Raw genomic sequence first — 12702 nt, forward strand, 5'->3', positions numbered from 1 at the left:
CAACCATCAATAATAGTGTTTATTGGTAGATATTCTACTCACTATCTTCCACAAGTGAAAACAGTTGCAGTAAATTGAAAAAAACTACTTTTGGTGTCTGCTGAAAATGCAAAAGAATTCTTATGTCTGTGTTGTCATGGTGAATTGAGCAGGATGCTTACTTCATTGCACTCATTGGATGACATAAAACAAAGGATTGACATAAATCTGGAAGATTGCTATCAGATTTTCAAACACTGTAACACTCCTACACTCTCACTTGAATATATGTGGTGTTGTCCCAGTGCCCCAATTTACTGAATTGATGTCGATGCCCATTTACCCAACATGTCTACAAAATGTTCATCTGTTTTGACTCACTCAAAAGAAATGTGGTTTTTAATAATGACTACACCTAGAACATAGTTGACTTTGCATTTTGTTCTTTTCTCTACTGAGTACAATGCAGTTATCACAGGAGACCAGGGTTCTCTAGTATTTCTGACAGCAATTCAACATTATGTCATTATACAGAGATACACCACCAAGACTTGAAAAAGTTTGTTGATCCTCCCAGAAGAATTGACAAATCTTATGACAGAGTTGTGTCAAGATCACTTTCACCTATCATCATAATTATGTTGGCCTACTGTATCTTTAGTTCAGGCCAGTTTAAGTCCTAGTTGATTTTGAGGTCACATGACCCCAACACACCTCTTGCTCGCCATATTCTTGATGACCATCAGGGCAGCCACTACTCCAATTCTCTTGTACTTTGGACTGTTACTTGTCAGGTTCTTCCTGACAACAATGTGAAGCTCATCCTGGGAGAGGCAGAGGAGAAAGACATGAAAGTGAAATGAGTATCTTGAGGTACATGTATAACATCATTTTATTTCAAACTACAATTTACAGACTGGTAGATATCACATTGAACTTTTCTTTATGTTTTGCAAATCAAAACTACATGTATGATGTACACTGTCAGTGCAGCCATACACTAGGGGAGTGATACTTACATCATTTCTAACTCAAATTTCATTGACATGAAATTATGTTGGCTAATATACAGTGTGACACTCTTTCATTCATTGATTGCTGAACACAGACTTAACATGACCATTTTCTATTATAAGATACAATCTACAAATTCAACATCAAGGGAAGGCTTGCCCACACTGATGGCACTCTTCAACATGCAGAAGACGTTAGTACATGTATGACTCGCAATATCATTGAAAAAAAACAAACAAAACAAAACAAAACAAAAACCTTGGGGTTAATATGTGTGTACTTTGTCATTCTTGTGCTCTGCAAATCACAAAGTGTACAGATCTCATAATAATGGGACAAAAATTAATAAACTTTAGCACAAATCAGACAGACGCTGAACAGAGCACACAGTCATAAATATTTGGTAGAAATTGCCTCAATCAAAGGGAACGCAACAGGAGGAGCAAAATAGACGTGTGCAGTACCTGAAGAGTTGAGCCAACTTGTCCTCCTGTGTAGGCCAGAGCTGCAAGCACTGAGAAAAGTTTCTTGACTTGACTCATTGTCAGGTTGTCTAGGTAGTCTAACACTCCCTGGTGGTAGGGTAAAGGAAGACATGGTCCATTAGAAAATAAATTGAGAATAATCCCGGAATAGGATTACTGATAAAGTGGGAACATTCTCGCAAACAAATTTTTGCACTCTGTCGGGTAAGACAAACTTCAAATTCTTAATTTCACACACAGTCACAACAATTGAGCAAGCACTACAAACAGCTATGTCAAGGCAACTAAGGCTTCAGCAGTACATATTATATACTGTAAAACGTACCTGGTCCACATTATCATAGCTTCACTGACATCGCTAACCTGAAAAAAAAAAAAAAAAAACTACAAATAATATAGCAGTTATACCCCTACAATATACCTACCTAGAAATCAAATAATTAAAACAATATTACTTACAACAAGCAAAAAAAAAACAAAAAAAATACACGTTTTCATTTTTTTGCTAGTTTCATGTTATGCAATATGACAAGTTTCAATGCTATGAAGATTTCCATTTTTATCCTATTCTCCAACACTGATAGGCATTGATTTGCAATAATATCATTCTCTAAATCAACAGCAGGTCTGTGACTTCAGGGCCATACAGTGGTAAATAAATCACACAGAAGACACAAGTGCCAAGAAGAAAACTATAGTCAGGATTCAGTCACATCCTGTAATTAGTGCCACCACTGACCTTAATAAACACAGCAAAAGGAGCTAGGTCACTGGTGTGTCCAGTAGCCAGGGATGTCAAGATGTCCAGTGCCATGTCCATTTCAGCTGACAGACCACTACCAATGTGGGTCACCAATGCCCCTATCACCTCCTTAATTAAAAATTGTCGGTGGAAAACAGAAATCAAAATGTATACAATGAGAATGAATACCATGATGGGATTCAGTATACAGACTGATTCACTGATGACTGAATTTAGAATAATTAGAGATGGCACTAAGGAATTTAAAATGATCAATGCCAGAGGTGATCTCTGTCACGGTAGAGATGAGTAATGTCAAAACTGAAAAGCTGAAAGTCAATTTCTCAAGTCAGAAGACTGGATAACATGAAAGGGAGGTCAAAGTTTTAAGTTATGTAGTGGTGAGTTGGCCATCACTATTAAATCTGATCATTACCTGTTTGTAGTGCATGTCAAAGGCAAGGAATGCTGTTTTGTAGACAGTAGCACCAAACTGACTGACTTGGGGCTCTGGTGACCTCAAGAGCTTCTCAGCAATGCACAGCAGAGACGACAGATAGCCTCTGATGACCTGAAAATAGGAAAAAACAAACAAACAAACATGACAAAACATGTGCTTGAAACATGACCAGGATGTTTTTGTATTGTCTGGAGTAGTTTAAAACAGCATACAAGCTTACAAGCATGGGCAAATGAAGTAAAGTAGATATTCTCATTTTTCTCAGGGTAAGAAAGCTGCATGAGGAGAGAATGGATAGTGACATGTGAAGCCAACTGAACTAATTCTTTCAACTGTATTTTAGGTACATTTTCTACCATTTGTCACCAATATAATCTTGCACTGGTGGGCATGGATGGGACACAGGAGGGAAAAAGAGAGTGAAAGGCAGAGATTTCTGATGTTGAGTGATGTCTAACTTCTACCTTGGAATGAGAAGTGAAGGTGGCTTGGAGGAGCTCCTCAGTGAAGTGACCTTGTCTCACTTTCTTCCTGAAGAGTGCCTCAACAGATTTCTTGCGATTTGCTATGGCATGAGAGATGAGAAGGACAAAGATGTCCACCACTTTGTGCTCAGCTGAACTAGAAACATTCTCAATGGCCTGGAAGATGAGAAAATATAACAGAGCACACATTACAAACCAATGATTCAGATTCACTACATAATCTTTGGGAACAAAAACTTCATCAAACATTTTAGCAAACCCCTCTAGAAATCATCAAAAACTATAGTTAAGGTACCACGGAAAATGTGAACTATGACAGCAGAAGCATCCTCTGTTTATCTTCTTTCATGGCCAGTTTCTTATGAATGCAGCTGTCTGAACATGAGTTATAACACTTTAGTTCTTTTTATAAAAGCCATTCTTATTACAAAATGCATGACCTGTTGTGAATCTGTAATACTACCAACCATTTTGAACATGAACTGTGTGTGTTTTTAGTACATACAGACACAGAACTACAGCACTAACACTCTACAATAACACATTTGTCATCTCAATATCAACAAGGAAAAGTAGAAATTACGCGGTGCGTAACATATGTCCCCGCCGGAAGTAGCATTTTGTAACAAAATGTGCAATATAGGTAAAAAATCAAGGTCAAAGGTCAAAGAAGTCAAAGGTCAAAATTCTGTGTAGAAGTTTTGAAGCCCTCACCTAGTGCCATCACATAAAGCAAACGGAATCGAAATCGGGTTAGAAATGGCGAAGGAGTAGCATTTTGTAGCCAATGTACAATATAGGTCAAAAATCAAGGTCAAAGGTCAAAGAAGACAAAGGTCAAAATTCTGTGTAGAAGTTTTGAAGCCCTCACCTAGTGCTATCACATAAAGCAAACGGAATCGAAATCGGGTTAGAAATGGCGAAGGAGTAGCATTCTGTAGCAAAATGCACAATATAGGTCAAAAATCAAGGTCAAAGGTCAAAGAAGTCAAAGGTCAAAATTCTGTGTAGAAGTTTTGAAGCCCTCAACTAGTGCCATCACATAAAGCAAACGGAATCGAAATCGGGTTAAAAATGGCGAAGGAGTAGCATTTCGTAGCAAAATGTACAATATAGGTCAAAAATCAAGGTCAAAGGTCAAAGAAGTCAAAGGTCAAAATTCTGTGTAGAAGTTTTGAAGCCCTCACCTAGTGCCATCACATAAAGCAAACGGAATCGAAATCGGGTTAGAAATGGCGAAGGAGTAGCATTTTGTAGCAAAATGTACAATATAGGTCAAAAAATCAAGGTCAAAGGTCAAAGAAGTCAAAGGTCAAAATTCTGTGTAGAAGTTTTGAAGCCCTCACCTAGTGCCATCACATAAAGCAAACGGAATCGAAATCGGGTTAGAAATGGCGAAGGAGTAGCATTTTGTAGCAAAATGTACAATATAGGTCAAAGGTCAAGGTCAAAGGTCACGACTGAAATTCTGTGTAGAAGTTTCAAAGCTCCCATGTAGTGCTATCATATAAAGCAAACAGAATCAAAATTGGCTCATAAATGACAGAGAAGTAGCAAATTGAAGATTTTGATCACACACGGACGCACACACGGACACACGGACGGACGGACGGACGGACACACGGACGGACGGACACACGGACACACACACGTACGGAGCCCGTTTCATAGTCCCCTGCTCGAACTCGTTCGGCGGGGACAATAAGGGGAGGGGGACAGTGATACAGTCATTGTGCACTCTAAACTAATTGACTGTAACATCAAATGTTAAATATTTCAACACAGGAATACAATGAATAATTGAGACGAAACAATCCAGCTTAGTCTGACATATTCTTATTGAATTACATAAGTATGCATTTTTTTTTTTTCCGCACACTGTTCATATAAATAAACCATGTTGTACTTTGAATATCATTTAATTTATGTATGCCAGTGGAGGGTGAATTTCTGTATCTTGAAACAGACAATGAATATTCTAGAATCTTGAATGTTGAATCTTGAAAAGCTTTGCGTAAGGTCTTGGCAAGTTTTACTTCACAACTGACTATCAAACAGACTGCTCTAGTTTCTTCACCTTCTGCCAGCCATCAGCCAGTACTTTGTTGAATCGGATTGTTGATTTGATGGTATCCAGAATCAACAACTCACTGTCAGCTGTCTTCTTGTTGGCTTTCCCATTGCTGCATGAAGAATCACCAAATTGGTAACTGACTGTCAAATACCTATGGTCCTACATAATGTGTGATGTTACTGTTCAAATGCCTTAAATTGGTACATCTATTACATTGTCAAAGGTATGATATTTCACATTTCAGTGTATCAAGATACATCTTCAATTTCAAGAGAAGCATGCTGGCCCTGAGGTGACAAAACCTTGGATCTCATTGGCATACGCTAAAAAACCTCTGAACTTTATTTTGAATATCAAGTATACTGATTCGAGGCTTTTAACAAAACACTTACTCATGTAATCTAAAACAATTTTTCTACATTTATTGACATCAAAATGGCTGTTACTTTGCTAAAGTGTTGCAAAAATGAAAAAGTTTTTTTTTTCCCTTTCCTGAACATTAATGATTTTTTAGATACAACAAAGGTCTTATCACATGAGGGACAATGCACTGAAGTACATCACTTGCACTGTTATAATACCATTCATATTCACAGATAGGGACAATTATTGAAGACTTATTCAATGATCTGTACTCACAGCAAACTTATCAAACCTTAACACAAATGAATAAATCAACAAGAACTTCTCACCATTTCAAAATATGGACATACATGAATATTCCTCACAATCTGATCATACAAAAACTAAGATGCTCTTAACACTGGATTTGCAACAGAAATAAAGAATGGTACACATCTGAATGCAAACAGGAACTAAAGAACAATGTAAAAGCTATTAAAAAATTTTTGTGAGCATTTTCTAGCGGATTGAAGTTCATTTTTGTAACTACCAGCAGGTATTTTCAAAGTGTGACCACTGCATTTATATAAATACAAGAATACCATAGTCAAGAGATCACATACATGTACAACACTTGATAAATCTGTGCCAACTGTATAATTTCATTTAAATGATCATTTTCAGCACGATAAATCATCTGCAGGATGTTTTAACAAATAAGAGGTCTAAAGACAAAGTAATGACTTACCCAGGTCTTGAGGATGAAGCAAATGGGGTGGAGGTGGAGGATGAGACATTTGTTGTTTGGAAGTCAAGATTCTTTCTCAGTTCACTGATTACCTAGTCAATAGACAGATGGATATATTTCATTTCACAAGAGATGCAAATCATGCATAAGAAGAATTAGTGCTACATATCAGTGAGGAGGTGGCTACATAAAGAGACACTTTTGATTCCTTGAGCATTTCCTTAAAGTTGACCAAAAAAAAAATCATGAACACTACATGTTACCACAACAGCATTTTTGGCTTCATCATCGCTCATCCAAGTCTTGTACTAATCTAGGTCACTAGTATTAATTGAAAATAACTTGCAATTTCAATGAAGTATGCATGATTACTTTATAGGAATGGCTAGTCATACTAAAATGGGAGTGCATGTATTTTTGCAACCGTAAGATATATTCCCTGTTCAAAGTCAATTACAACTCTGTGACAATATACTAAAGTGAATATTTTCGCGTGACTGATTTTTCGCGCTCAGACGGGTAAGAGTTTCGTGTGTTTTAATTCCGCGGGGATCAAGACATCAACTACAGTAACATATAGCAAGCAAAAATATTCGCGTGCTTTTATTTTCGCCCTTGTTTCTGGTTGCGCGAACTGCGCGAAAATTTCAACACCACGAAAATTTCCACTTTTACAGTAGATTATGATTCCACCATACTCAACATGAATATGGCTTCTTGTTTGCCAATATTTGTTGGCAGGATCAAACTTAGAAGCAGAAAACATGTGGATGTAAGAAATTTAGATAAACCTCAAGACATGGCCAAGAACAACATTGTGGGAAAGACACTTAAAGTATCTGCTATACTCTGAGCACTCCTACCTCTAATGCATCACTGGAATTGACTGATTGGAGAATGAACTTGATAACCACCGGAAGATCATCAAGATCAGCAGACACCAAGCTCTGTAAAGCAGATGCTCGTACCTATATGGCAGCAAAACAAGTTATTACTTTCTTGTTTTCCATCAATCATATTCCACACATCTGTGTGTCTCAAACCCATGCTCCCCAATGGTGACATCTGGCCTATATATATATATCCATCAGTCAAATTGGACATTTAAGTACAATATCATCAAATCATTGCATGAATACAAATATACAATCGCACAGCCGACCATCAACACACTGGGGCACTGGTCATTAAAGTTGTAAGCCCTGACAAGCTGTTAGTGACTGTAAAGTTCAGTAAAATCATTGGTTATGATTGGCTGAAGCTCTGGTCACTGACTGTTACTATGGTAATTGTCAGAAACTGACAACTTGTCAGGGCTGACAATTTCATGAAATGGTGCCCTGGACTTCAAAGACTTTCTTTCTGAGGGAATGAGAGGGTTAGTCAAGGTTATTAGCTCTGGCCTTGTCAGGGGTCACTCAGTGAGACATGAACTATTATGACACCAATAGGAGATCCCCATCCTCTATCTATGACAGTCACATAGAATTGTAATCTAATTGTAAAGATTTATTTCACCTTGTGTTTGGTAAGTTTGCAATGCTTTACAGTTTGCCATCTCAAAGTAGACAATAAAGACTCACCAAGCTTTCTCCTGTAAACATACTCATCATCTCCTGATCTGACACTCAACATTTAAGTTTAAACGAAGATATGAAATACTGAGTAAAGATCATTTAGGAAATGCAAATCACTGAAAAGGTGAGATCATAATGAAACAATAAATCATAAATATAAAAGAGTTTCTCAATGAATTCTTGACAAGTTATCCCAACAAAAATGACAGCTAAAAAAAGGCAAAGGTGTAACATGCAAACATAAAAGTTGTAGAAAGGGTGGAAAAGTAATATTTCATCCCCTATACTTTGTCATTCAAGCTTGTCATTAGCAAAGATGTCAGATTTAACTTTCTCCCAGTGCATTTCTGTATCATTTCTTTGCCATGGAATAAAAGCTGTCAAGATTCAACTGGGAGCAACATACTTCTCTGACAAGTTCTGGAGTCAGGTTGAGGTTGTCCAGTGCATCTATGATGGGAACTGTGAGCTGGGTGTTACACTCTAGCATGTTTCTATGCAGTAAGACAACACAGACACACCAAGGAATAATAGAGAACATGATGAGAACTATTCAAAGCTAATTACTCAGTCATCTTAATATGGAATATAAAACACTTTTCCCAGTCAGTTTTTAACAGTTGATGACATACTAGTATGGTGTTCCAAGAACACATGGAACACTAGCATCATAGCATATATCCTTCAATCTAAAATTATATCATCTGAAAAAATTTAGAACACTATCAATTTATGCAGTGTACTGATTATAAAAATATGATCATAGTTAGAAACCAAACTAGGTGTTGAAATTCCTGTACAGCTTTCAAAACTAGAAATTCTCAGGGAATATTGGCCATAATGACAGAAGTTTGCCAACGGTATTTGTATGTGACACTTCATATGACATGCACGATTATGATATTCATATCATATTGCATGGCTGCTCTACTTCAGAATTATTCATACATTACATTATTTCGTGTTGTTCTTTATGTTTATTGTGTGAGGAGGTTGTGAGGTAAGCTTTGGATATCATTACTCCATGACTATTATGACCCAATACATAGCATGGCTGTTACCAGTACCCTTTTCATAACTTTAGCCATAATCAAACAACAGAGGGCTCACTTCAATCTAGTAGTGACCTCATGATGCTCCTGGTCACTGACCACCTCTGGGATGCAGGCAATGATCTCCTGCTGGACAGACAGGGATGAAATCTCCACCATCTCCAGCATTTTATCCGTCATCTCCTGGATCAAATACATGTAGCAAAGGCATGGACAGACAAACATATAAATAATTTTTAGCACCTGATAGCTCTACTTGGGAAAAAAATAAGACTATATCAATTACACGTATCATTCAATCACCTTAAATGGAAAAAGGAAATAATTAATTGGACAATATTCTTCAGTTTGGGTAATATTTTCCGGTATCTCCCTCAAGGCCAGTCAATATTATATAATTTTTACCTTTAAAGCACATCATGATGTACATTTGCAGTTATTAGCAAATGTGTCAATGACTCAGTAAATGATAGCTGATTCCAACAACAACATAAAGAATAATATCAATACCAGCATATGAATAAAAAATAAAGATAGGATAGGATAAGAAGGTAAATGAAAAAAAAATGAAACATATAATTACCATTACTTGAGGGATCAACTGAACTATTTTAACAAGGGCATTATTTCAAAATATAAGTAAATTCAAAATGGAAAAAAAAGTCCATGGCTCAAAATGCTACTAAAAAGATGCAGAATGAATATGACGACGTAGCAGAATGAACACATGTCTTTCCATCCCCACACATCGCCACTTGCCTTGCTGTTGATGACTCTGTCAAGCCAGTGGAACTGGTTGAGAATAAGTTTTGGGAGGTCCACCGCTTCACTGTAGTCAAACATGCTACTGCTCACAGGTCGAACATAAACAAGGAGTTCAGAGCAGAAAAACAATTCTTGAAGCTTGGCATGGAATTCACACTAAATACTCATATAAGGTAAAACACAAAGAAAGTCTCAATCTCTACACAGTAAAATATCAAAGACACTACTCACTGCATTTACTCCCTAAAAGCATGTCATACGACAACAAAGTGAAACATGAGCATTGCACTAATAGATGACTAATACTGTTTCAGGAGATTGCATAGAAATAGTTGCATTTCAAGATTGGAAAATGTTACAAAATTCTCGAGTAATTGAGGTGTCATACATGATGTAGACAAATTGAAAGGTAAGACAATAAGGTTCTATTGTATGAAGCAATATACCGGTACTTACTCTTCTTCTCCCATGAATTCTGGCAGCTTTTCAAGGAGCATGTTGACCAGAGCTGGCTGAAATTGTAACAGATAATAATATAACTCAGTGAGATAGATGGTTAAGTACACCATATGTCAGACTGTTCACACTAGAATTTAACTTAAGTTCATCAAACACAGGATCAGGATCATGAGCGCAACAAATCATGATGTACAGTCTGTCTCCTAATAAGCAATGGATTGGCAAAGCAAAATCTGGCTTCAACAAATCTCACAGATCTCGGCAGAAGAAAAATTCCATTGCTGTGTTTCTCTCTCTCTCTCTCTCTCTCCAATTTATATCACTGAACTTGAATATCTCTGGCACAGTTGCACAGGGTTGAGAATAGATGTGTCTCCAGTACATTTATGCCTCCAAATTGTTTTAAGTCCAATACTACAACAAAGCTTAGAGAAACAGTTATTTGCAAGTGAGTGGAAAGGACAAACACCTTAATAGGAATAGAGAATGAATGCTATGGGGCAAAACATACAGTAACACACATAAACTAAAATTGCAATATCATGTGTAGTAAATGACAAAGACATTGAAAAAAATCCACAAAGTAAACTTACCTGCATTTCATCCACCCCAAGAAGTAGTCTGATCAAACTATCTTGATTGCCCCCTCTCGCACTGCAGTAATATTCAGAAGTCAAGACACACTTGCCATTGTACCCAAAAAAATTCAAACTTCCAGTGGAAAGTTATGAAATATTTGCTTCAATCGACTGAATAAAATGGCGTCAGAATTAGGTAATATGTGCACCAAATAAGTCAAAATGACATTTATGAGTGAAGTATCAATCATAAAATCCAGCAAAAAAAAAAGTGTATTTGGAGACTCACCCCTCCCCCTTGTTTGTTCATATTGTGCCATATGCAAAACTGTATCCCCTACAGAACAACCCTTCACTTTATGCGTATATATACAAAACAAGAACAATCGATGATTAAATATCACAAGAATGTGAACTGATATACACTGTATCACTATTTCATTTGGTGAGGGTTTTATCATTATGACATGAAAATGGAAGCCATTACTATAGAGAGGATTTGTATCATTAGAGATTCACGGGAGATTTTCTTACTTATGAAAGGTAATTACTAGAGTAAAGTTTGCATGTTAAGTCATCATCACAGCACTAATAATATCTTTAAAATATTTTCAATCGCTGAGCTTTGATACATAACAAATAAGCTCGTATTTTGTCTTCAGTTGTGAAAGTTTGACAGTATCTGATGTGCTCACCTCTCACACTCTGCCGATGACATGGTTGGCAGCAAGCTGTACTTTAATCTGTGCAAACATTCAATTTGTAAGTTTGCTGTTGGTTAAGTTCTTCTCCATATCACTCACCTTACCTGTCTGCATTTATAGTAAGTATACAGTCATACCATATCATTTCTACTTTACAGTCCATACTACTAGCATTTTGTCTGCTCTGATTGAATTTGATTCTTTCTGAACTTTTGTGTATACATCTCTCGGTATTACAGATAAACATTTAACATGCTTTAACCCGTTCCTCCTGCACTTCTCTAAGAGCCTTCAATGCCCCCAAATGAGATTCTTTTTCCTTGCCGACAAAGAACGGACAGGTTGGTAATCCACTTGTGCGAAAGAAGTCAAGAGCGGAACATGTATCTCCTCCTTTCCAAGGTCAACTACATGTGCCATCAAACAATGAAAATATCTATCAGGTGTGAGGTATGAATAGAGTGTGCACTGATGGGCTAACAGACTCTTTTGTCATACACAAAACGAGGCACCTGAATGGGGTCAGCAAACACCGAAATCTACTGAGCTCAGCCTTGATGGCTATGTACATTTTCATACGAGTTCTATAGCAACACGAGCACAAATTACATCATAAAAAAAGTAAATACTACTGATATACGCAGTTTTCCTACAGAAAAAGAACACAAGCTGATAGAAGAAACTCTAATCTTTCTATCAAAGCCATTTTTATGGGCAGTATAACCCAAATTCAAAACATGAATTGAGGCCAGGAATGCAAGCACTCTTGTCTACATTTTGGTATACCAGGTTCCAAAAGAACTGGTTAATATACCCTACGATATAACAAATAAATACAGTATGAGATCCAACATATCTGCATATCACAGCATGATAACATTAATTTAAGTGAGGTTTTTAAATTGCCATCTCTGAACAAACATTAGAAGACATAAGATGTTCAATTACTATATATCCCTTTCCAACACAGTGTTGTTGGTGTATGATCTCAATACATCTATTTTCATAGTAGCTTGTATCACTTGTCAAATGAGCTATTGCAACCTCAAAATAAATAAATGAATAAATAAATGAATAAATAAATAAATAAATAAATATATAAATAAGTAGATAAATTAATGAATAATAAATAAAAGACAAATAAATATATAATTCATGTGACAAAAACCAGCAATTTTTTTGTTGAAACATTGCTGGATGATTATATTTTTGCTCTTTGTTAAGTTTATAATCTGTAG

At 36.5% G+C, this 12702-nt stretch overlaps 1 protein-coding gene across 1 annotated transcript in view; it reads right to left on the reverse strand.

Moving 5' to 3' along the window:
- LOC139744236 (Fanconi anemia group D2 protein-like) overlaps nucleotides 1–12702 on the reverse strand; it is a 37553-nt gene that overhangs the window by 20186 nt on the left and 4665 nt on the right. The window contains exons 6-19 of the mRNA XM_071654679.1: nucleotides 11456–11503; nucleotides 10776–10836; nucleotides 10180–10235; nucleotides 9718–9805; nucleotides 9017–9141; nucleotides 8313–8400; nucleotides 7193–7297; nucleotides 6330–6421; nucleotides 5243–5348; nucleotides 3145–3321; nucleotides 2657–2791; nucleotides 2218–2349; nucleotides 1458–1565; nucleotides 694–803 (exon numbers count right to left, since the gene is read on the reverse strand). Of these exons, the coding sequence (XP_071510780.1) occupies nucleotides 694–803; nucleotides 1458–1565; nucleotides 2218–2349; nucleotides 2657–2791; nucleotides 3145–3321; nucleotides 5243–5348; nucleotides 6330–6421; nucleotides 7193–7297; nucleotides 8313–8400; nucleotides 9017–9141; nucleotides 9718–9805; nucleotides 10180–10235; nucleotides 10776–10836; nucleotides 11456–11503 (1431 nt within the window). The remainder of the gene's footprint in view (nucleotides 1–693; nucleotides 804–1457; nucleotides 1566–2217; nucleotides 2350–2656; nucleotides 2792–3144; nucleotides 3322–5242; nucleotides 5349–6329; nucleotides 6422–7192; nucleotides 7298–8312; nucleotides 8401–9016; nucleotides 9142–9717; nucleotides 9806–10179; nucleotides 10236–10775; nucleotides 10837–11455; nucleotides 11504–12702) is intronic.

Source organism: Diadema antillarum, unplaced genomic scaffold, assembly GCF_040938485.1.
Source record: "Diadema antillarum isolate AM-2024a unplaced genomic scaffold, OU_Dant_1.0 seq00001148_RagTag, whole genome shotgun sequence".
Taxonomy (NCBI): Eukaryota; Metazoa; Echinodermata; class Echinoidea; order Diadematoida; family Diadematidae; genus Diadema; species Diadema antillarum.